The sequence below is a fragment of the Gasterosteus aculeatus genome, chromosome 5, assembly GCF_964276395.1.
Source record: "Gasterosteus aculeatus chromosome 5, fGasAcu3.hap1.1, whole genome shotgun sequence".
NCBI classification, from domain to species: domain Eukaryota; kingdom Metazoa; phylum Chordata; class Actinopteri; order Perciformes; family Gasterosteidae; genus Gasterosteus; species Gasterosteus aculeatus.
The window spans coordinates 14,802,046-14,826,836 of NC_135692.1; the positions used below are offsets into that span (position 1 = coordinate 14,802,046).

The 24,791-nt window shown below is 45.2% G+C and overlaps 1 protein-coding gene and 1 long non-coding RNA gene across 3 annotated transcripts; both read right to left on the reverse strand.

Moving 5' to 3' along the window:
- Positions 1–5,687: 5,687 nt before the first annotated feature.
- lrrc4bb (leucine rich repeat containing 4Bb) lies at positions 5,688–15,539 on the reverse strand. 2 transcript variants are annotated; one of them, XM_040175864.2, is made up of 3 exons: positions 15,045–15,539; positions 11,047–11,652; positions 5,688–10,952 (listed from the first exon to the last, which is right to left on the reverse strand). In XM_040175864.2, the coding sequence occupies exons 2-3, from the start codon at positions 11,287–11,289 to the stop codon at positions 8,958–8,960; spliced, it is 2,238 nt and encodes a 745-aa protein (XP_040031798.1). In that variant the 5' UTR covers positions 11,290–11,652; positions 15,045–15,539; the 3' UTR covers positions 5,688–8,957. The 2 variants fall into 2 exon arrangements, with proteins under 2 accessions (XP_040031798.1, XP_040031799.1); XM_040175865.2 differs by having other exon boundaries at positions 7,556–10,952; positions 14,900–15,110.
- A 4,204-nt stretch (positions 15,540–19,743) lies between these two features.
- LOC144408025 (uncharacterized) lies at positions 19,744–23,965 on the reverse strand. The gene is made up of 4 exons (XR_013467785.1): positions 23,768–23,965; positions 20,727–20,918; positions 20,449–20,636; positions 19,744–20,094 (listed from the first exon to the last, which is right to left on the reverse strand). It is a non-coding gene; the product is annotated as an uncharacterized LOC144408025 (long non-coding RNA).
- Between the last annotated feature and the right edge of the window lie 826 nt (positions 23,966–24,791).

Here is a 24,791-nt window from a genome sequence, read left to right on the forward strand (position 1 = left end):
GTCAGTGAGTCCACCTAACAGACGTACGTATTAAAGCGTCTGAGCGGCGGGGGAGAAGAGGACTTACATCACATGAGGCCAAGATTCAAACATATACATTTATGTGAACATTTGATACACACAAGTTCATCAGAGGGTCACTAAACACGTATGCACTGACTCACAACACTCCATCTCTCTCTCTTTCAGTGAGACAAACATAAAACACACACACTGTCCTCCCCAAGTGACTGTAGTGTTTTTGTCCTTGTTGAAATAATTGCGGGGATTTTCAAGACTGTTGTCATGGCAACACAGAGGTTGATGCATGTTGACAGAATCTGTTGCAGGGCGACCAAGAGACTGAAAATGGGAGATAAGAGGTGGGAGGAGAAGTGATGGTTGTGTAATGTTTGCGCTCAAGTGTGTGTGTGTGTGTGTGTGTGTTTGTGTGTGTGAGGGAGACAGTGGTGACCGCTGGTTGGGTTGGGGGGGGGGGACAATACGACAATAATAAACGTAGATGAGCCTTAGACTGATAGAAGAAGGCCTGAGATCAGGAACAAACAGTTATTAGCGCATTGTGAGCAGAGGAGACGGGCGAGCGAGAGGGGGAGAGGGAGAAAACCGGGGTGCTATTTCAGTCCAGGCGTTGTCATGGAAACTGCAGCTTCACTACAAATGGAGACATCCAGAACGCGTGGATCGTCCAACAAATGGCGTGTGTAGGGGCCAGCGCGACGCTACGCCATGGCTATGCGACGCGGCTCCAGCTCAGTCGAAACCCAGCCCCCCCCACCCACGCCCCCCTTCCCCCCCTCCACCCTCCAGTCAGACAACTGTGCCGTCTTCTCCATCACAGAGACGGAATATCAATGGGAGGGTAGCTGAGCGGTGGAGGAGGGGGGACGGATGCTGAGAGTCGGGGGGGAGAGGGGAGGGGCTAAGTGAGGCGTCCGTTCGGGCAGCGAGTCACAGCCACTTGCCCCCCCGTCTTTTAATTAACAGTCTTTTCCACACGTCCGTCCCTTCCCTCCCGTCCTCTTGTCTCTTCTTCAGTCTACCCCCTTCCCTCTCGATATCTGTCTCCCGTCCTCTACCTCTCCCTCTCCCTCTCTCTCTCCTCCTCTTTCTCCCCCTGCATTCTGAAGGACGGAGGTATTCCCACATTTCTCCGTTGCTATAGCAACACCGCAGCGAGAACAGGAAAGAGAGGACGCAGGCAGGGAGGCGGCGGAGGAGGAAGGGAGGATGGAGATGTGTTGGGGGTGGTAGGAAGGGAAGGGGAGGGGTGTGGAAGTGGCCTAACATGGGGGGGGGGGGATGTGTGAATGCTAATGCTAATGGTAGCAGCAGCAGCAGAGCAGCCAATATGTTGGTGAATTCCGCTCTGGTCCAAAATGCAAAATGCCATGTGACACTTTGCCAGAGGGAACCTCGCTGCTCGGTATGTTGTTAAGATCATTGACATCTTCCTCAGAATGATGAATGAGAACCGCCACTGCTTAGACATCTGAATGGTTTTATTTTTCTCTGTGACATCGACCAACTCTGCACAGCTGCAATCCAGTTTCCAGGGCATCGTATGGGAGGTGAAGATTTAAACCGCGAGAAGTTCTGAGAGGAGATGCGATGTGCTTCTTTCGCAATAATTCAATCAGTTCCCATCGATGCAGATAAGCACAGAAGACACGGGAAGAGCAGAGCTATTTCATATTGATGTCATCATCCCATTCAATCAGGACACAACCCGCAATCTCATTATCTCCACATATATGGTAAGGCCTTAGAACAAAGCAGCGTTGCATCAATATTCCAACACGTTAAGATATGTAACGAGCAGCAACGCTCATGTGGCCAAAACGCAGACATCCTGTTCCACTTTCCTAACTACACATGTTTGTTTGGCTCGACATGTTGTACAAAACTCAATTATACATCAGCGCGGACGGAAAGGAATACTCCTTCATACATGCCGCATGCACGTGGAAAGGCTTCAGCTTCCCGGCAGCTGGAGTAATCTGCTGCATGCAAACTGTCCCGCTGTCGTCTCCCCTCAATCTCAATCAATAACTCATTTCTTGACGTCGATATTGTTTTCCCCCGTGGGACAAAAATGTCCTTCTTTAGGACAAAAGGAGGACAATCAAGACGGGAGGAGGGGGACGTGAGAAAGAGAAGGATGAGTTTGCCCCGCACTGATATGTCATTGTTTTATTCATACACGGAACGCCCGTGACTTTCATTTTCTGTGGTCAATGTCAATTGAAATACCCGCTGATCTCCACTCGAGCAAAGCTGAAATAATGCTGACGGACAGAGTGACAGGGCACTTTTTGACACCGCGCTTTATATACTATATTGAGGCGGCACATCATCCTACTCGTAAAGCAAAAATGGGTAAAAGTAATAAAGAATAAATGACAGGAAATCCACCTTTTTGCTTCGTCTGTCAATTCAGCACTCATCTAATCTTACATCAGTGGGTCAAAGCCAAATAGAAATACTTGATTAATTAATTCCGCACCATGTTTCCTGTCTAGCTAGGCGTGTAGCCCGCAGCTGGTGAGTTTAGCTCAACTTACATAAAAACTGCAGTTCAGAAGCTCCTGCGAGCACCTGCGAGCTGCGTCCTGCACAGAAGCTCACGCGTGAAGACGAACAGGTCGATGTTAGAATGAGGTTCATGCGTCGGACCAGTTCGTGGACCGGACCAATAACTCATCTGAGTCTTGTCATCACTCTGAGGTTGCAACCAGCAACCGACGTCACATGTTGTTCATGTGCTTGCTTGCGGATTTTTTAGCGTTTGCACAAAGGCAGGCTTGCTTGCTTGCTTCTATGCTAAGCTAAGCTAAGCTATTGGCATATGTGGGGTAAAGTAAAAGTCAGAATACAATTGAAAGTGCCATAAAATGAAGACACCGTTACCGCGCACACAACATTAACAAAGCAAAGAATAAACACTAACCCCATCTGCAGTTATGGTAAATCAATACTCAAGTAAGTAACAACATCAGCCTGAATAGTGTGTCTGCATGTGGGAGTGCATCCACCGGGGACCCATTCGCCACATACAGTACAACCCTCAGGTAATTACGAGGGAAGTCTCCGTTCATTATGCATGTTGGAAAGTAAATATTCAAAGGAAAGTACCAGTAGTTCTGGTTATACGTGACACGCAAACATCAGACTGTATTATGAAATGGTTTTCTTGAAACATTATTTAAGAATCAAAACGGATATTTCTGTCTCTGGCCCATTTCAGACCCACCGACCGACCTTTAAATAACTTTAAAGGCAAAAATGCAATGTTGTGTGATAATACACATTAACAGTAAAACAGATGTTCATGAGAGATTAAAAAAGATGCTTGAATAATCACGTCGCCATATAAAAACCGCTGTGCATTCCACACGCGGCTCGGCAGCATTTGGTGAGAAGAGAAACAATTAGTTTTTTTCTGGGTGACCCGCCTCGCTGGTCAGGTTGAGTGTTTTATCCCCATAAGAGGTGAAGAACTGTTTATTAGTGTAATTAGATTACACTAAAGTATCTTATCTGCTCTCTATGATTTATAAATGTAGATATTTCGGTGAGAAAAATATAAAAAATATCCCTAAATCCAGACGATCTGCTGCATGGCTCCTAATGGTATTGGGAGAAGAGAAAGACTCTAAATATAGACTGAAACAAAAGCAAAGTATGTTCAGTACAGAGTGAAAAAGCCCTCAGCGTATTCAGCAGCGAGCTCATAATTCACCAACGTAGTTCCATGTAATAACAGTCAAAGGCTCAATCGCTGAACAAAGAGCAGACTTTAAATCAAAAGGCTTCTGGTTTCCTTTTATCAATCTACACAAAGTAGGTCCAACTGGGTCACTGCCATCTTCCCCTCACACTTTCCATAACGCCGTAGATCCTCCGTGCAAGCTAATGTAGACAATAAGGAACCATAGGCCGCAGCTAGTTTTCATACGCCCACGCGCTCGCATCGGACGCGCTGCGCTTAAACGCCTGGTGCTTTTTGCATATTCTGCCGCAGCCCGCACAGCGGGAAAAAAGTAAAGTCTGTCTGGTTTCCACAGCGGCCACGCGGCCCGATACCTTTGGCTGGCAGCGGCGTTTATGTGGTGTCAGGTTCCCCAAGGACTCTGCAGTGGGCCATGGGAGGAGGGGATCCCTGGAGAAACACACCGCAGGGGGGTTATTGAGTTTTGAGGCAACAGGGGAGGCTACTGGAAGCACAGAGCGTTTCTAAAAAAAAAAAAAAAGGTTTAGCTTTTTTTAATACTTTAGTTTTCGTTTACGTGTCTCGTGCTAAAACTCCCATTTTTAAATTCCCCTTTTTTTTCATTCAAAATTGCCCTCCATCACATTGCATTAGTGTCATCACACACTGTTGTAGATGCATTTACATTTGAAAATGCCTCTTTCATCTTTAGTGGATTTTCATGTAATTCCCATTTCTGCTGCTGTGCATCACTTCACGCACCCCGTTTCTGTATCATCCGTTTCAGACGTGGCATCTATTGTATGTTCGGATGTTCACGCTGAGGAAGAGCAGAAAGCTGCAAATACACAGATATTAATAATCTGCTTGAAAATGTGTCACCTCGAGGTATTAAAGATCATTGAGTCAACCCTTTGCTTCGGGTGAACGTCGTCGGCAAATAGCGCGCCGTAAGCGTTACACACTCAAGCTGTCTTTCTCTAGCGCTGTTCCAGCATACAGGCCTTTATTTTCCCAGAAGTCTCAGGGGGGAAGCGGAGTACAAGCCAAGCAGAATTACAATCAAGAAAAATGACTTTTCGTGGCGTCCCTCTCGGACGCTTCAAACTCGATCCCTCTGCTGTGAGGCCCAAACATTTCATCCGGACGCATCGTTCAGATTGACTGTTACGTGATTCCCTGGAGGTTTCGTAACTCGGGCTCGACATGTGGTGCGTGGGGGACGTCTGCGACGGTCAAGAGAGTTTCAACTCGCCCCAAATGAGTATAAAGAAGAAACCCGAAGAACAGAACGCAGCACTCTCGAGATGAGATCTAGTGATGATGTCACATTAGGATTAACGTGAGTTAGTGTATTTGATCTGCAGATGTCAGATACCTCGAATGGACAGAGTTGATGTTACACCTGTTTGTCGGATTTACAATGTGTGCTAATAATACAAAATGTCTCTGCATATTTATGTACAGGTAGATTAATGTAAAAATATGGACCATTTCATTTATTAAGGTAGTTGATTAGAGAATGTTACACTTAGCCGCAGCTATAACTCAATTTGTTATTAGGATTTCTATCAGTAAGATTTTTACAGTTAGAATGGAAGTCAGAATCTTTTTTCCCTATTTGAAAACTGTTGGACATTGCGTCACTATAATCTTATTTCGAAGTGTGTGCAAGTGTGTGTAGTGTTAACAGGATTGACAAATAAGTGACAACCAAAAAAATTAGGTAACAAAAACCGTTGACGTTCAGACTTTTTTCATTTTTGTTTTATAAAATTTGACGCAGTAACTTATTTGAAACATCATGTTAAACTTCCGATGTAGTCGGTTGTGATGCTCTGTTGGTTGAAATCACAACAAGTAACGAGTGTTACAATGAACAAATGTACCTCTAAGTCATTGCATGACAGTCATTGAAGTGCAGCACATGTTGATTTTGCTATAATGAAGAAATACACTTTTCTACCACACTGTGTAGCTGCATGAAGGCATGAAAAAAATGACATTTAATGACAATACATGAAGACCCAAATTGATAATATCACATACTGAGATACAACCAACAACTGGAAAATAAAAAGGAAACAAAAAAAACATAAAATTACTTTTTATATATATAATTATTTTAGTATTAATGAAATCTAATTTCACCTAAAGCTTAAGAATGTTCCCTCCCGCTCTTTCTCTCTCTTTAAAAAAAAGCATTCAAAACAGACCCAGGTCATTGTTTTATCAAACACATAGTTCCTTTAAAAGACCAAAAGTTCAGTCCTTTCTTGACTTGCAATTTGGTGATTTGACAATCTTTTTTCATTAAGGAGCTTCAAACAAACCTAGAAATGTCATCTGGCCTGCAGCGTCCATTGTAATCAACGGATGGTGCAGAGGATACGCATATGCCAGTACTCCATCTGCAGCCAAACACCATATACTATATAAAACAGTGAGGTACAGTTGCCCAATATGCACATATTCAGATTTTAGTCTGAAGCTTGTGATTTTCACTAAAAGGGGGTCATACATCTGCAGAATGTGATGGCTTACATATGTACAACGGCAGCCACTATACTACAGATAGAAGAAAGCGCTTCTGCCTTCCCTCAAAATGTTACTAATAATGATGATGATGGAGCACGTTGCATGTAACGGACGTCCAGAGGTTATGAAAGGAACATTTCTGCGCCCATTTGGTGACTCACCGTCGTGATTGAACGCTGCCACGGCGGCGTTCAGGTAAAAAACAAAAAAGGGTTTGTTCCACAGTTAACGTGCAGCGATGCAGGCGAGGAGGTATCTAGTATGCTCTTTCAAATCTGACGGCAGAGTCGCCAGACGCGGCACATCAATGGAGCGGCCCATGTGTTGTGTCTTTAGCCTTCATTTATATTCCATGTGCGTTGAACCCGGCCCACTAGTTCAGCCTGTGGGGTTACAACGCATCTACGTTTACTGCGCTTCTCCTATGAGGTCCAACCTAATTTAGACACACTGATCTGTTCGATCAATCAGTTTACACATGGTGTCGCAAATACAACCAGGCGTATTATCATAGATCATTAAGCAGGGTGAACGGCGTGCGCATTGATGCAGAAGATGTTCCTTTCATGGAACATGAAATCCTTTCAATTAACCTCTTTGACGGTGCAATCTGGGTGGGTTTTGTGTGATACCACCACTCATATTATCATCATTATTACTACTATTCCTCAGTGTCCTCGTCGTCCAATGAGTGTGGGCTTGTTGTTGCTAAGAGAAACCATCATCAATCACACAAAACGGCTCTTATATATAAGCAATGCAGTTGTGAGGGGGGGGGGGGGTGCAACAGAAAACGCCCCAGCAAAATCCCATTCAGAGCTGCGTCCCAGTCCAAAACCTTGTTGACATGACTTGGTTGATGATACCATCTCAGGTACATTTATCTGGAATAACTGGTCCAGTTTGTGCTCAATTGCAACAAACATTTTTAGGTTCCTGCTCGATACAACAACAAAAAAAGAAGCGATATTTCATTCATTAAACATCTTTTCTCAATTCTTCGACCCTTTTCCACACCAGTACAAAGAACCGCCGTGGCAGAAGCGTACTGGGGTCGAATTTCAGACAAAAGCAGCTTCGTTAAGTATAACTTTTTATCGAGTTCTGTTAAAAACACTCATTTTGTAAAACCCGGCATTTCTGTGGAACATCTAAAAGCCTGTGTGACCGTGTTAATAAAGCAGCACCTGTCATTACCGGGATGACTTAACCACAAACCAATACATTCAATCCAGGTTCAGCACGGAGGCCTGCATAATGTCTCACCCTTCACTAATGTGGTTGCCACATTGACCCGCCACAACCCAATATTTGATTGATTTATTTCACACGTAATGATACATGGCTAGACAACTGTACACATTATATCAAACTAACAAAAATAAAGAAATACATAGTTGAAACGCTAGAAGCGTAAATGGCATTTAACATATGAAAGTTACACTGTAAAAATGTGGATCTTACAATTGTCATACAACCAGACATTATTATTATTAATATACTGTACATTTCCATTCATTCCAATCATCCTAAGATGGATGTTTTATCCCTTCTTGAATACTGCTGCAGATAATCATCCTTATGACAGCATTTTATGGCATGATTATGGTAACCATGACCAAGGGGGTCAGATTCCTGTCTAAAAGCAAATATCTGGCTACTGATCTGATTCAAATAACACATTGTCAACACTTTAGTTTTACCCACACAGGTCTTGCATTGTTAGCTTTCCGGGTTTGTGAAACACCTTTTTAACATTTATGGGATGCTGGCATTTAAGTATCAGAATTGTCGATTCAAATACCAAGTAGCTGGCTTTTACAAAATACATAATACACTCTCAGAACACAAAAGTTTGTAATGATTATTACTGAAGCAACAAAAAAAGGTTTGTCAAACAGAGATCTGCAATTACTTTTCCACAACCTAAACGGACTTTATGTTACAAAGCCAATTCAAAGATTCACAATGAGTGTTGCAATTGAGCCCTTATGTTTCTGAGAAGTAGCCAAACTTAAAACACGTATCATAACCAACCTTCGCCGTCGACGCCCCTGATTATCCACAAAGAAACAAACTACATCCACCCCAAAATATCTCTGCATCGGAGTCTGCAATGATACATATTTAAATGAAAATATATTTATATAATTTGTGGATTTTTCACAGTAGTTTGTACTGCACTGTACCTTTCTGTCCGTCTATTTATGCCTACATAATTGTCACCTTGAGGGAGTCTATTCGCTTGAGAGAGAGTGTGGCTCGTGTGGATGAAAAATGTCTCTTGGATTTTGTTCCGCAACATCTCCGATCTTCAGGGTTGTGAGTGCCATGCGTGCCTTTCCTCTCCTGCTGGCCAACACCGATTTGGGTACTGATTAATCCTAAAGGCTAGTTTTCCCTATGAGAACACAGCTTGTAGAAACGGCAAAAAAACATTTGCTTTGGCACAGATTTACATTGTAGCAATGTCCATTCCTTGATCTCCATGATCGTTACTACAAACACAAGTGGCCCGTTGTGGTAATCCTTGGCTCAGTACGCTGTCACGGAGAAGTCTATGTGTTTGTGTATTGCCGTGTCAGTCTATCCTCTTTCCTGGTGTAATGTCAATGCACTCTAGTGTCTAATCATTCCGCGCATAAAACCAACATCAATCCCCTCTCTGTCTCCAAATCTCACACTCTCTCTATACTCGCTTTCCTTTTTAGATCTGAGTCTCTTGGACGTTTTCTTTTGAGTTCCCCTTGAAGAGAAGTGGCTCCATTTGGGGGTTCTGGTTTTGGCCCATGAAGCCCTTGATGGATCCGTGTAAGCCCATGGTAGGCATGGGAAGGGACATCGGCAGCGGTGGCGACATAGAACAGGGGTTGATGTTGTTGCCATTGCCGGATTGGGTGAGCATATTAGACGAGGAAATTGGGACCGAGGTGCACGAGATGGGGATGTCCTGGACATGCTGGTTCTTGCTATTGAGCATCATTCCTGGTCCCATCCCATCGGAGCCGATACTCAGACCCATCACGTTGTTGTTGAAGTGATGGGATTTGTAGTAATGGTTTAGGGTGTCTGTGCGACCGATATTGGGCAGGTTGACTATTTCTGGATGATGTCTCCTCAGGGTTCCTTCTCCACAGCCGGAATTCATCGTTGAGCCGCCTGAGATGCCGCTCCCGGCCCCGGCTCCGATCTCATCTTCTACGTTGACAATCTCGATGGCCCTGGCGGGGCCATGGTGCTTGTGTAGCTGGTGCTGCTTGCGCAGTTTGTAGAATACAACCAACATCACAGCTGCCATGAAGGTAATGGCCACGAAGCAACCTATGATGATCTTAGTTGTTTTCATTACATCATCTAGGCCGGGAATGTTAGTTACATCAATTATGGACACAGTCACTGCATTTGCCGTGGCTCTGTTGGCTCGTGGGGAAAGTGAGGAAAGAGAGGAGAGGGAGGGCGATATAGTGATGCCAGGCCGGCCGTCCAACACACCTCTTTGAACAGTAGGATTGGGGAAATCTATGAAGGTCTCATTAATGTACTGTCTTGCTGAATTCTCCTCGTCTCCTCTCACTGTCTCCACTGTTTCCACAGTGACGGTGGTGAAATAGCTGTAGCTGTTGCTGGGGTCTGAGGCGGACACATTGAGCACGGCGGTCGCTGTGGTGTTTCCCGCGGAGTTGGTCACCATGCAGGTGTACTGCCCCGTGTCTTGCACCGTCACGTTTGTGAAGTTCAGTGTTCCGTCGTGAAGCACTGAGATCCTAACTCGGTACGACCCGTGAGTCATCAGAGTGCCGTTCGGCGTGAACCAATTCACGGAGGTCATCGAGGTTCCGGTGCGACATTTGAGCTCGGCGGCCATGCCCTCTGTGACATTGAGGTCAGTGGGTGGCTCAACAATCACCGGGGCGTAGCAGGTGAAGTGGCTCTGGTCTAGCTCCCCTATGTATTTGCCTTTTATACCTGGGGGCGCGTGGCAACGGGCACAACACGTGGTGTTGCTGGGAACCGTTTCTTTCAGCCACCAGCTGAGCCACAGAACATCACAGTTGCACACCCATGGGTTGTGGTTCAGATGTACCCTCTCCAGCTGGTGCAAAGGTGTGAAGAGGTCATGGGGCAGGGAGTGCAGGGAGTTGTGGGAGAGGTTGAGCTCCTCCAAGTTTTTGAGGTCGTCAAAAGCGTTGCGTTCAATGACTGAGACTCTGGAGTGCATCAGCCACAACTTGCGGAGCGACACCAGGCCCTGAAAGGACCCGGGCCTGACTATCCCCAGCTGGTTCCCTGACAGCTCCAACTCCTCCAGTCGTACCAGCGGGGTGAGGTTAGGGATGTCCTTCAAGCCACACATGCCAAGGTTTAAGAAGCGCAAGTTGACCAGACCTTCGAAAGCAGCATCCGAGATGTAATCCAGCTTCCTGAGTTCCCCTAGATCGAGACGGCGTAACGAGGGAACGCGGTGAAAGGCATATGCCGGCAGTGTCTCGATAGGGTTGTTCCGTAGCCATAGTTCCCTTAGCTTGCTGAGGTACTCAAAGGCTTGTGACGGTACCACTGTGAGACGGTTGTCAAAAAGCTCCAGCGTGTTGAGGTTCGGAAGGCCATTGAAAGCTCCAACCTCAATTTGCCGGATGTGGTTCTTGGAGAGCTGGAGGATTTCCAAATGCCGCAGGTGTTTGAATGTGTCAGACTTGATCACCTGGTGTGGAAACAAAAGAATGGGGGCGTTTTGTAGCAACATCAGAATTCGGTACGAATGCGATGCCGATTTGAAGACAAATTTACATATTTACCTGGATTGTGTTCTCTTGCAGATTGAGGTATCTTGTGTTCTCTGAAATGCTGTCTGGGACTTGATCTAAAGTCTTCCTTGTACAGATGACACGGCTCGCCTGATTGGAGCAGGTACAGGGGGTGGGGCACGGGGGTGCTGCCTCCGTCAGCTGTGGTCCATGGTTGTGAAACCACAACAAAAGCTGGACCAACCAGAGGAGGGGGGAAGGGGTACAGGGGCTGGTCACCATGACAACACGCATGGCAACTGAGTCATGACCCACCCCTATTGCTATGATGTCAATAAGTCACCTCCAAACAGGAGAATTTAGGTGCTTATCTTGATATTCATATTTTATGCCAGTATTCTGTTTTTCCCTGTCAAACAGTCACTTTAAAAATGGAGAGGGAAAAGGGTGATGTTATATTAAACACTCTATTTATCATTAATAGATTCTTATTTGACTCTCATGCTCTTTTGACTATCAAACTCCTTGTTCTTTTCACGAGCGCTTTTTAGGGAACTCTATATCGTTTTTTCCCATGACAATTATTCAAATAGAAATGCAATTTGTGGCAGGGTTTGCCCGTGGATGTGTTGTCTCTGTAGATGCTGTTGCTTCTCGCTGGAGGGGGAAGAGAGAAAGGGAGAGAGAGGAAGGAGGTCAAGTAAGTGCAGTGCAGTAGCTTTAAGAAATTAGCCTCACACAAACATGCATGTACTGTAGACCCAATATTGCCTTGAAATCTAACAATATTTCAATGCCCTATCACCGGTGTGTGGCAAGATAGGCCAGGCTTGTTTTTCTCGGTTTGCGGCATGTGGACCAACTGGTGAGTCAGCTGCCATTTTCTTTATAGGTTGAACTTACCATCTGGGTCACGATCTGAAATGGCCAAAAAACGTCTTAAACACCGAGCTGGGTCACAAGTGCTGCAGCCGACACATTAGGGTGGCAGTCTCACCGTCCACTTTGTGATAGCCAGATGCATATAAGTTGAGTCTCACATTTAAAATTAGGCCAAGATGTTGAATGTAATTACAACGGCTTTTGGGAGTCATCTAGACATAAGGTTAACGCAGACACTGGTGCAATCCATCATGAGGCAGCCGCAGTAATCTACCAATTAAGATATGGAGGAAGGATGATTGACTCCTGAAACGTGTACTGCAATGCACATGCTGGCTACAATGAGAACCCAAAATTCAGATCCCTGGCAACAAAAGTTGACCCACCAAAACAAAATACTGACTACTGGATTGTGAATAAAGAAAATAAAGGATAGTGCAGAAAGGTTTTTAGGGATTTTGTTATACATTTATGAGTATATGTGTGTCGTTGGTTAACAAGGGTGTAATGGCCGCAAGCCTCAGCAGGCTCACTAAATTTAGCGAAGAGGATGGGCTGTTTCCCTTTCAATGATTAGACCTGGAATAAAGTGTTGACTGTTTTCAAGGCACGTAATGTTCGACTCTCGCAGTCACAAGCCTGTGCTGCCTGCTGTAAACAAATAAGATCTCTGTTGCCTGTCACTTACATGACTGCCGTGTTGCCCTCGTTCATTTAATAACTCCATTTTATTCTCTAATAAACAGGTTGTTTTGAAAAAATAAAAAAAGCCTCAGTCTTGAGCGTTGCCTCTCCTATGCAGCGACGATGCATGCGCTCCTAGAAACACGGTTGCTGTGGCAACCTGCTCCCTCACCATCTTGTGTTCTTACTGTCCAGTGCCCTATTCCACATTACTGTGTTTAGCAGAGCCTGATGAATATTTTCTGTTAAAAACTGATCAGACTGAACGGATGACTTCAGGCTTCGGGCTTTCACAACACTCGGTGTTACATACAAATTAAATAAGACAACTGATTCTAGAGGAATAACGATTAAATCTACTTGAGCTCACATTTGAACCGTGGCCTTAAATATCAGAACAGAAGGAACACATTTGCAGAGAATCTTAATGACTACATAATCTATAACTTTTAAATCAGCCATTAGAGAAGTTCATAAGGGAACGTATGCTAAAAATATACTTTTTAGATGCTCTGTCCATCCCACAGACTGTCTCTCTGTAACTGCAACTGAGAAATAAACACACATTACCCAACACCTAAATGTTACTGCATGCAGCCCCTCCTGCAGCACTCATTATGCTGTTCTTTACACTGCCGTCCTCCCCTGAAGATTCTCCATATCATCCCCATCCTGCAGGTTATTGTGCGTTTCAATCATCTGACTAAATTGAAAATAAAAAGAAATGTATGATACCCAGGATGACCGTTTGATGAGTGAAAATGATCCCGAAAGCATCAAAACACGTTATTAATGTCCAGCTGCAGCAACTCATTCACTGTTAACTTACTTATTTTGGATCGGGTTTTGTTAAGAATATGAACAGGAGAATGTGATTTCATGAAAGCCATTCCCTAATTCAGCAACTATTCATTCTGATGTCACAAAAATGAACACTTGTTTCCTCCATTGCATCAATAAAGGATTACTTTCAGACAAAACCCTCTGCCGGATGTCATAAATGTACAGTATTTCTACTCCTCAATGTAGCAATGACGAAAACGGTACGTTAAAGGAATTGGCCGTTGCTGTTTCTTTGCATTATGTCACAGAGGAGAAAGTATGTAAATCACCACGCAGGGTAAGATTTCATGATGGGAGAGACCTTGAATGCAGCCGGCAGGACGCCTGTTGCCTTGACCTCCCATCGCCAGGTTCTCCAGAAACAACAGCTATATTTTTAGATTGTCACCATTTGACTCATCCGAGGGCCGGTTCCTTCGCCAGAGGCCTTCATCCTCCTCTTTGTGCAAAATGTCTCTCCTTTAGGTTCATTGTACTGCATTGTATTTTCTTTCACTCGCTTGTATTTCTCTTTCTGGATCTTGGCCGTTTTTCCATGTCAGGGTAGATTGCAACCATGTAGATATCGATTGTTCGATCGGGCCCGGAGAAAGCGCTCAGCCGTGAAAAGACAAATTAGCTGCAAGCTGCTGACCAATTGCTACAAACCAATCACATCATCGTAAGCGCCTGGTTTTATCAATCCCTTGCTCTCCGCAACAGAGCCATCAAGGTTTATGAAGAGGCAAAAACCAGGGTGCTGTTTTCAATGAACGCCGAGTCTCGGGGCCTGCGAGATGCTTCCTGTGTGCCAACACAAGGCCCAATTAGACCTCGTGCCGAGGTGGACACAAAGCGACACAGGTGCAGCAGGGCCACCATCATCTGCTGTAACCATGACAACACTAGATTGATTCAGGACGTGGGAAAGATGGTAGAATGGGACACATTTTTACCGCTAACGACGGGCACTTTAAAGAGAGGAAAATGCAGGTTTATGCTAAATGTTGCCTCGTGCTCCTCTCAAACGCGTTTATCCGACGGCAGTTTCATTTTCCAATTTCTTTGATGTGGGGAAAAAAAAAAAAAAAAAACACCCAGCCATAACCTGACCATTCCTCCCTACAGCGGCAACCTCTCATCTGCAAACCTCTGCTCATTTTATAGCCTCTAGCATCATATCTCCTGCAATTCAACAGAATGGCCTTATTCATCTATGCAGCTGCGCTCGCCACGGCGCACCTTCTCCGGGACGCAATTGAAATTCTGAATAGGCCTAATTCTGCACATGCTGCATTACAAAATGGCTTGCATCCATTCTCTCTTCGGCGTAACGACAGAACGACTGCGCCCAACAGCGATGCAAAGTTGTTGTTGTCGTTTTTCGGGGATCGTGTGAAAACACGCGTTTTGCACCAGGAAGCACGACATTTCAATACAATTGCGAGGACCGGCGCTGCTTTATTCCGCATCTCCTGCTCACGTTATTGCGTTATTTTTTTTTTTTTTTACTTACGTGATTAAGAATCCGCGCAACTTTAGCCCGATCGGTTGTCCAACCTTTGACGTTGTCTCAGCGTGCAGACGATGGGCGAAGCATGCGATATTTACGCCCGGCCATTTCCGTCCCTTCTACCTGTGCGACCGATAAACACACGTACCTTAACATGTGGGTGGCTGCGGCGCGGGAAGGTCGACGTTTTCTCTCCCCTCGTCCCGATCGCCCGTTTCTCCACCTCGCTTCTCCGTCTCTCTCCCCCCGGTTTTCTCTCCCCCCCCACCACCCCCCTAAATTGATTCGCTTGTTCCCGCGGCCGTGAAGCTGCCTCTTGTTCTCGGAGCCTCTTCCGCAGCGCCAACGCAGCGCGGCGCGGCGGGCTACGGCGACGTGTTACAGATGGACAACAATCCACACAGGGGCACGCAGGAAGAGCAACAAAAAAAACAAAAACAAAAAAACACACACACACACACACACACACACAACAACGACAACACACACACAAAAAAACCCGAGCTCAGGCGCAGGGGTCGTTGGAGAAAACGCCGTCGGTAATGTCACATTCGGGGAGCGCGTGCATCCGAGCGCCTTTTCATCCTTGGAGAGGAGCGCAAGCAGCAAACGGCGACGGCGCCCGGTGGGCAGAGCTTTTTGCGTCCAGCGCGAGCGCCTTTACGCACATTCCGTATGTTCCGGTCACAATCCCACCGAGGGGGGGCTTTGGAGAAATAGACGGAGCCACTATTTAGGGATGTAGATGATTTGCACTTTTAAACTGTGCCTCCAGCTCCGAATGGTTCATTTTGGGGGTTTTAGTCTGTCTGGTGCAACATGAGTCCTGTATGAAGTGGACGTGTAGTCACATATTCATTATTATGACTCAGCAAGACTTATTTGGTAGATTGAGTTACTGTGTTTGTATTTCTACTGCGAAATGCTTTTGCCCCCTTTTTTGTGGGGTGGGGGGGGGGGGTTCAGAGACACCTGTTCATCGTTGAACCAACAGGCCTAAACGTCTGCAGTAACACACATTCATGCTCCATCAGGTCTTAAAAAGCCCAAAGTATGTGAATGTGCGATGCAAGCATGCATTTCAGATTGGGTCCACTGAGGTCTGTTTCCTGCAGTCTTTGCTTGTGACTATTGTTTCCCTGAAGCATTTCTCAACGGTGTATATTTGTAGCTGAACATAACGAAGCCCCCCGGCACGTTTCCATTGCTGTCAGTATCCTGACATTGAGAGCAACAACTCACAGTCCTGTGAGGGTTTCACAAACCTTCACATTTCTGAATCCTAAAAATGTCCGTCTGTTTTATTTTGCGTTCCAGAGTTTAGCTTCCAGTGGGCTGCTCGATGTTTTAATAGTGCATTTTAAAGAATGCCAGCAAGCTGTTGAGCGAGCTTTTTCCCGTACTGATCTTTGTCCACGTGTGGCCAGTTGTCTTCTATATGCATTTGTCCTTCACAAGCATTTACTTTAGCTCAGAATAAGCGGCGGAGAAAACAGAGGCGTCCCTCGCAGCCTCGCTTCTGCAGCCAAAAGACGTCGTAGGTATTAATAAATCCCAGAACATCTTTGCTCTGTCTCACACGAAAGGTCAAAGGACAGAGAAGGCCAGTAATGCTTCAGAAAGACCCCTGAGATATGTACTCTCTCCCTCTCTCTCCCTCGCTCCTCCCCTCCCTCTCTGAATGCCGTAGTGAGCATTGTTCACGACCACTAGCTTTTGCCGAAAGCTGCACAGCAATGAGGTCTCTGTGCCTTCCTCTCCCCTCCCCCCTCCCCATGCCTCCCTCTCTCTCTCCCTCTCTCTTTCTCTGTCTCCCCCCCACACCCATCTCCCTCTCCCTCCTTCGCCGTCTATCTCACTGCCTCTATTAAATTTCCAGTCACACAGTGGTGCAGAGGATATTCCCCCTTTCCCCTCTTCCTCCCTCTCCCCTCGTTCCCTTTCGCTGGTGCTGAGGTCTGAGCCCACGTCCAGTCTCCCGTCCGGGTCCCTGGCTGCCTTCGGGTGACACTCTCGGCGTCTCCCTCTTCCTCCCTACGTCTTCTCACCATCCAAACCCCCCCCCCCGCGCCATTTGAAAAGCTTCCCCCGCCGCGCATGACGAACCCACCCCTTCCTCCCCTTATGTCCTCACTGTGTCATTGTACATCGAACCTGATATTCCCCGTATGGCTGCCCGCTGTGTGTGTGTGTGTGTGTGTGAGAGAGAGAGAGCGTCGGGGTGGGGGGGGGGGGGTAGAGGGACATGCGTTTGTGCAGCAAATGAACAAACACTCATCTCTGTATTGCTTGTGTCATCAGTACAGGACGCCTCTGGGAGTAGAAATAGAGCAGAGAGCTGCTCCCGCTACCCACAGGACAGGAGTGCATGGCGTTTCCACTACAACCCGAGCGCCCATAACCTCTTAATGCTGTGTTAGGAGCCACGGGGTGTGGGGAGGGGGGGTGTGGGGGTAGAGGAGGTGGAGGGGGCGATGAGGATTTGGCAGCAACATGCTAGTGCCACGACATATGTGGCATGCTGATAGCGCCGGAGAGGTGCAGCTCACACTGTGAAGAAGCTTTAGGCGGCCGCTGATACACATCCGTCGCTTCCATCGTTTCGGGATGCTAGCTGCAGGCCTCGCCGCCCCGGGAGTGGGTGGTTGAGTGTTTGCGCGAGCTTGAAAATGTGGATCGTTTGTGTCGCAGCGGCGGCGGTGTTAGATCTGGGTGAAGAGCATCGGGGGATCTGTTCAATGGCCCCCGAGCGTCCAGTTAGCGTTGTGTACAAAGGGATGTTTTTGGTGGTTATTTTTAGAAATCTTGAAACATTGTGCTCATCGCCATCTGTGCAGGAGAATAAGAGCGATGCGAGGGAGACTTTCGAGTTATTCATGGTGACATCTCTGTGTTTGTGTTAGAGAGACAGAGAGGGACAGAAAATAGAGGGAAAAATCCCAGTGTCACAGTATCTTAGCAACTGCCTCCATCTCCTTGGAGACAAGAGCTGACATCATTTCCTGTCTGAGGGAACTTACTTTTGGTTTTGTGTATGTGCGTATGAGGACGTGTGTGTGTGTGTGTGTTTGTGTGTGTGTTTGTGTGTGTGTGTTGGCCTGTGTCCATGTTCTTATGCAGATGTGTACCGATGCGAACAGGATATATCTTTGTGTTTCAGTCAGGCTGCGTTCAAGAATGAATAAAAGAATAAAACAACACGGACAAACGAATGTAATTTTCTGCATTAAAATTTCTTCTGACTTGTATTTCATCTTAAAAAAGACTTCTAAGTCTGTTTGTAATTCAAATAGAATTTTAGAAGGTAGTGAAACCATTAAATCAAAAACCTACACCAATAGTTTCCAGTTCTAAATGTTTTTTTCTTTGAAACAAATGGAAAGCCATTTCTTACAGCTTCAGTGTGAGTAACAAACTTAGGTTGCAACATAATTGCCTTTAGACATAACGCCGAGCTTTCACAGTGGAGTTTGTGGAAGTGTTTGTGAGTAATATAAAGCAGCGGGATGTTCACGCAGGCCTAGCAGGCCTCTGGGGTTTATCTTCAGCTGCCATCTTGTGAGGAGAGGAGTGAACTGCAGCCACAGATCAAATCCTTAAATCACTGTTATTGCATGTAACGCATTTTAACCCGAGCAGCAGACATTTTCTGTCCTAACCTGCAGGTTTGGAACGTCTAAACGACTCTAATGTGACGCGACAAGCCTCTTTTGTTAAGAGCAGAGTTTCTAAATCAGAAAAAAAGATGTGAGAATCAATTCTCTCAAAAGCATATTTACCAAAATGTCAAACTATTTCTTTTTTTTAAAAAGTGGGGATTTGCAGATGGTGACCTTCTGGTGAAAGATCATGACACATGGATGCATGTAAAGCTGAGAGTTCTTTGCTCAACAGCCCCGTGGAGTTTGCCTCCAAAGCGTTCGGTGACATTCAAAAAGCCGTTCTCACACAGAAACAAATCTGGCCCCTGACGCATTTTAGGATGATTTTGTTTTGCAGATGCACTGAGGGAGATTGATGACACAAGAGTGAAGAAAACTAAAAAGCCTTATTTTCAGAGACCGGCAACGGTGTTCTGCAGAAAGCACGTCTGTACTGGGATCACAGCGGAGGATTCACATGATTGTAAGATGCTAAAGATTCACGGCATAAACAATCTGGGTCAACAAAACATAAAACAATAGAGAGCTTTAAAACCTTGTAGGCCTGTATTACTATTCCAGTCTCGCATGAATCAGCAACACAAAGAGTCAGAGCATCACACGGTGTACAAGACGTCCCAGGGGAAGCCGTGTCCAACGTTGTGCCGAGCCGATGCTTCAGCAGGAGTTGTACACGTCAGCAAAGCCTTCTCATTCAAGCGCACAATTTCAGCATTAAAGTCCATCAAACAGAGCAGAGGGGAAGTTGAGGCAGCAATGATGTGGTGCAGGGCCAGAGGCAGACCAACACAACATACGGTGTTATATCGTGAGCTAAGCTTGCATAAGTGCAGATGTGTATATGTATGCGTGTGCAAGAGCAGAGGAAGGGTCAGTTGAACGGTGTAGTTCCTGCAGGGACGTCTGCTGTGCAGCTCTACCTTTGCCTCCACCAAACAACTTCTTTCTGCGTAAAGGTGTAGTTGAACGATGAATGAAATCTCTCGTGTCCTCCTCGTTTCCGCGGCCGCACGTGTCCTTAAAGTGCATGTTGGTGCACGAGAGCATTGCCCCACTGGTCAGCTGATGGCCGCTGTTTTGCACTACTCTCATCACAGCTGGCAGTAGTGTGAGAAACGTTGTTAGCACGGTTAGCGCCGTTAGCTGTGAGCCAAAAGTGAGTCCAGATCCCAAAGACAACAGTAGTAGTGTATATATGAGGTTGTTTTATTATGGATTCTACAAGCCTACAGTTACATTTGAGTCCCATAAGAATATAAATATATATAAATCAACAATAGACAGAAAGGATGTCCCACAAGCACAGTGCAGAGTGACGAGCTGTGACGAAAGAGCAGCGCGTGGTTGTTGAAAGAATTAGTTTGTGTTCATGTACATGTAGTTGAACCATAAGTAAAGAGCGGTAAGATTCACACGTTGTTCTCTTCAGTTCACCAGAGGCCACCGGACGAGTCACTCATCATTTGTCAGATTTGTTTTTCTTCCCCCCTTTGTGAAGTTCATTTCAAGACAGCAACCCTCCTTCTTAGGCTTCAGCTGGAAAAACAAAAACAAAAATTGTTAACACAAAATTGATCTGTTACACATGAAATTTCAAATACTGATGTTGGAAAGGGAGCGTTGGTTATATCATTATCAAGCAAACCCGATAAGTCCAAGACCATGAACTAAAATGCAACAAAAGGATTGATAATAATACTAAGCTAATAATGAAATCAGAATTAGATTTACGCCTGTTAACAGCCGTGTAATTGAAAAAAAAACTGTCGAGAAAATTACACAAATTCCCACCATGCATTTGTTATTTAACATGAGTTAATATTGCAACACTAGCAAAATAACACTAGACCATATACCGTACGAAGGATACTTCACTTGTTAAGTCATTACCTTGTCGCGAACCATCTTGACTGCTTTCGTATTAGACGGGCACTCATAAAGTCCCTTTTTATCAAAGAACAGACAGTCTGCATGGAGTTCCACTCCACGGCAGTCCTCTCCACTTCTTGGGAAAATGTAGTCTTCCTTATAAGAGTGATGCATCGCCACCAGAATCAGTTTCCTGCCGGATGTTCCACCTTTGGTACGGACACAAAACACACATCATATTGTGATGTTACAAGACAAAACACACTGTAACATTTCCATGTGCATGTGTGCACGTTTACCGGGGACGCTGGACAACGCCGCGTCGATGTCCGTCTGATAACGACTGACGATGGGGCAGAAGACAATCGTCCAATCACTCTTCTCGGGTGAGTCCACTTTCTTTATTCCTTTTCTGGTGAGTCGTTTTAGAAATTCCTCATGAGAACCCAGTGTCTCTCCGGCTGCATACGAGTAAATCTTTGTCATTTTGCCTGAAAAAAAGAAACTTAACATTTCTGTTGTGTTTGGGGTCCTGGAGACGCAGTTTGAACTTCTCATAATACATACGGAATGTACCTTTATCAGGTTGGTACCATGATTACTTTACGTCAGCGATTCCCAAAGTCCACTGGTGGGCCGCGAAAGTACTGCAGGTGGGCCGCGAGAGGTCATTTACAACAAATAAATGAATAAAATGTTTTTCATTTTCAATTTGGAAAAGTTTCAAATGAATATAAAAATATTTATGATTTAAATTACGATTGCTAATTGATAAGACACAAAACGCACATCTTTTTCTCAGTTTAAGTATTATTTTACTGCTTTATTACTGCTCTTATTCAACAAAAGGCGCCGCCAAACAAAACAATGTCAAACGGGGCGCCATCTTGTAGTATTAAAGTAAATATATATGAGCTCCTGAGAAAATGTTATACAAAACATACATTGTCGGATAATACATTTTTAATCGGTTAAATTCTTAAGGTAATTTAATCATCCCTAGTTTATGTTTTGATCTGAGGTGTGATTAAAGGTTTCGGTGGGCCGCAAAAGATTTTCAGATTTCAAATTGGGCCGCGGCCAGGCTCCTCTCCTCTCTCCTCCTGCTGCTCCTCTTCCTCTCTTCTCCTCCTTCTCTCTCCTGCTGCTCCTCTTCCTCTCTTCTCCTCCTTCTCTCTCCTGCTGCTCCTCCTCCTGCTCCTCTCGCCTCCCGCTCTGCTTTCTCCTGCTGCTCCTCCTTCTCTCCCTCATCAATACGACTGCAGCGGTCATCATCAAACTGTCCCTCTCCATCACTGACCTTAACAGCTAATATACATACATAGACTCCTTACAGACATTCCTTGCTCATAGAGTTTATGTAGCCCCACCCCTTATCAGCGCTGCGTTGCCATGCAAAGCAGAGCGTTGCCATGGACACGCAGGATTCTAACCATAGCGACGGTGTGGTGAACAAATTAGTCCTACTGAAGAGATGAGTCCGATCGTAGGACCCAAGCAATCGGATTGGTTCAAAGCACGTTTTATGTGTAGTCGCTTTAGTGCCTGGTTACAAATCATACAAAATCAATTTATTATAGAAGACGTTTGTACTACGTTATAATGAATGAATGAATAATGTATTTTAACTTATACGTTTCAGAAACTAGTATTTAACCGAAGCTATAGAATGTGAAATTAAATATTTCTCATTGTCAGTGTGTTTTTAGTTAGCATAGATAGTAGCATAGCATACAGCTAACTAACGTTATCCGATGATCGTGCTAGCGGAGCTTTATCTGAGCTTCTACTGCCCTGATACTGCCTTACCGTATTCACAGCTATTCGTAATGTCATTATTTTTTATCGTAATAATCAGCACAATATGTTACAATTACACTTTTTTTTAAATAAAAAGAACCGTAAAATAATGTTTGTGTATATTACTATTTTTCTTATTAACAGTTTAGACAGCTCACGTTAGCTACACGTTATCGCACGAACAGATTTAGATCAGGCATACTAATGGGGTCCTAAGCTCGAACTCATCTCTTCAATAGGACTCATTTGTTCACCACACCGGAATGGACTATTTTCTTAGCGGTACCAATACACTCGTTTTTAAATCAATAAACTCCTTTTCAAATCAATATTTTGTGTCATTTATCGCTAAGGCCGGCGACAGGCTGGATGCGTGGCATGTCCGTTTTTATTTCAGCTCCCACGTTAACAGGTTAGAGCTGGAAAACGCTATTTTTTAAGCGTGTTGGAAGCGTTTCCAAGCAAAATAGAATAGGAAAAGATGTTTGTCATTTTGACACGAATACATATTAATAAATTACATTTTGATGTTTGAGAGTCTCTAGGTTTTGACATAAATGCAGATATGAATGTAATTTAAACGAATATGTCACCAGAGGCTTTTCATGACACAGCAGCGCCGCGTCTGACACGTTTCTGGTGTGCAAAGACATGGAAAACGCCACGTAGCTGACATTTTTTTCTTTTTCATTCTTATTTTTTCGGCCCTACCCATTTCTTTCTCTTCTTTCCTTGTTTTCGCCATTCATTTACCGTCTGTCTCTGTTGCATTCACACAAACCCAAACCCTAACCAAGTAAAGTCCTTTGAGCCAATCGGATGTCAGGAAATACGAGGATCAGTCCAAGGTGGGAGGGGCCGCTCGTATCCCCCCCCCCCTCACGATTGGAAGTATTGGTTTGGCCCGGTCTGAAACACACACACACACACAGATGCGTTCCGCCGCAGCTGAGCGGCCGGCTACAGGCCGGTACGGCAGCGTTACGTATAAAAATAAAAAAAATAAAAAAATTGTTTTGACCAGCGGCCGGTTCGGCCTGAAATGGACCGGCCGTTCGGGATTGTTCCCGGTATTCCCGATTGCCAAACCGCCCCTGGCTGCGGCCTTCTTGAGTTTGGGGACCGCTGCTTCGTGTTATTTCATGACAATCGCAACCAACACACGTTTCTTGTGTCACATGTTATCTTATCTGTGGAGGTGTGGGAGGGACTTTGTACGCAGCTGTAATCTCGTTTGTTCACAACAGGTTTAACAGGTTAAACACTTTAAAAATGTAATACTTATATTTCTTTCACCTTATTTATATAGAATTATATTTTGTTTGTCTAACACATACACGTACACACTCACACACAAACAGCAGGTAAAGTCAATGTTAACGCAGAAGGCATAACTTCCATTTAATCAACCTACAGTTCCCTAAAAGGCTTTGAGGTTCTTTTCAAATCCAAAAATGTATCACCGCTTGACCAGGACAGCTGTGAAGTATTCACAGTGCCTTTAGTCGTTTAATGTATCTGCTTTATCCATGAGACTTACCGTTTCTCGATCGAACTGTTGCTTTTCGTGCCTCGTCCGCCTCTGAAGCCAGAAAGGAAATCCAACGAGTCCTGAACGTTTTTCACTTTCACTTCAGATGTTTTGCAGCAGAGATGCGTTGCTGCGGTCTGACCGGCAGGGGTCAGTGTTGTGTTAGGAGATGTTTGACCTAAACGGCGGACTGACTTTGTTCTGTGGCTTCAAAAGGACAGAAGAGGATGTGAAGCTTTCACAGATTATTTTGCTTGTTTTTTTTTCCATTAAAAAATCAACTTTGCGAGACTCATCTTCAGAATGTAACATTGCTTTGTTCATTTGAGTGTAAAGGGCTTACATCGTCCACTTCCGAGTCCAACCATTGCCTCGTCTTTAACTATGTTCTACAAGGGTTGCGTGTCCTTTTCTTTTGATCCGTGTAAGATGGCATTGAAATAAATTATTTCTCAGTGTTCCTCGGCATCAGGAGGACACCGTATTCTCTAAGGACCTAAAACAACAAGACATATGTTCTGTAAATCAAACTATACGGTTAAGTAGATTTCAGCCACCCTGATAAGAAGACGCAACAGAAACAAGGCGCACACCCAGCAGAGGTGATTATCACATTTAATCACTGAGCCCGATCGCAGAGCTTTGCAGGCTCCTTGCCCCAAGGTTTGATTTACCCGCCCTCTTCCATGGGGAAAAATCTCATTCCCTAGACGGATTGCTGAGCGGGCCTCTGCGACCGGCTCCTATAAATCATTCTTTAATCAGAGGCCTCTGAGATTGCAGACCGCCGCGGCACTCGGGACTCGTCCCAGTTCGTCTCTGCAGTCCGGGGGAGTTTCCCCCCCCCACCGGCCGGTCTGCGTTTGTGTCAGTCGTGAGGAGCCCGAGAGGGACAACGGGCCTGAGCGGGGGGCCTATTTCTTTGCAACGTGGTCCCTCAAGTAGGACAAACCGGCCATGCTCTGGTGGGCCTACCATCAATTCCTGTAAACTGTGTTGCTGTGACTTAATAAAGCATAATGAAAAAGGTTAA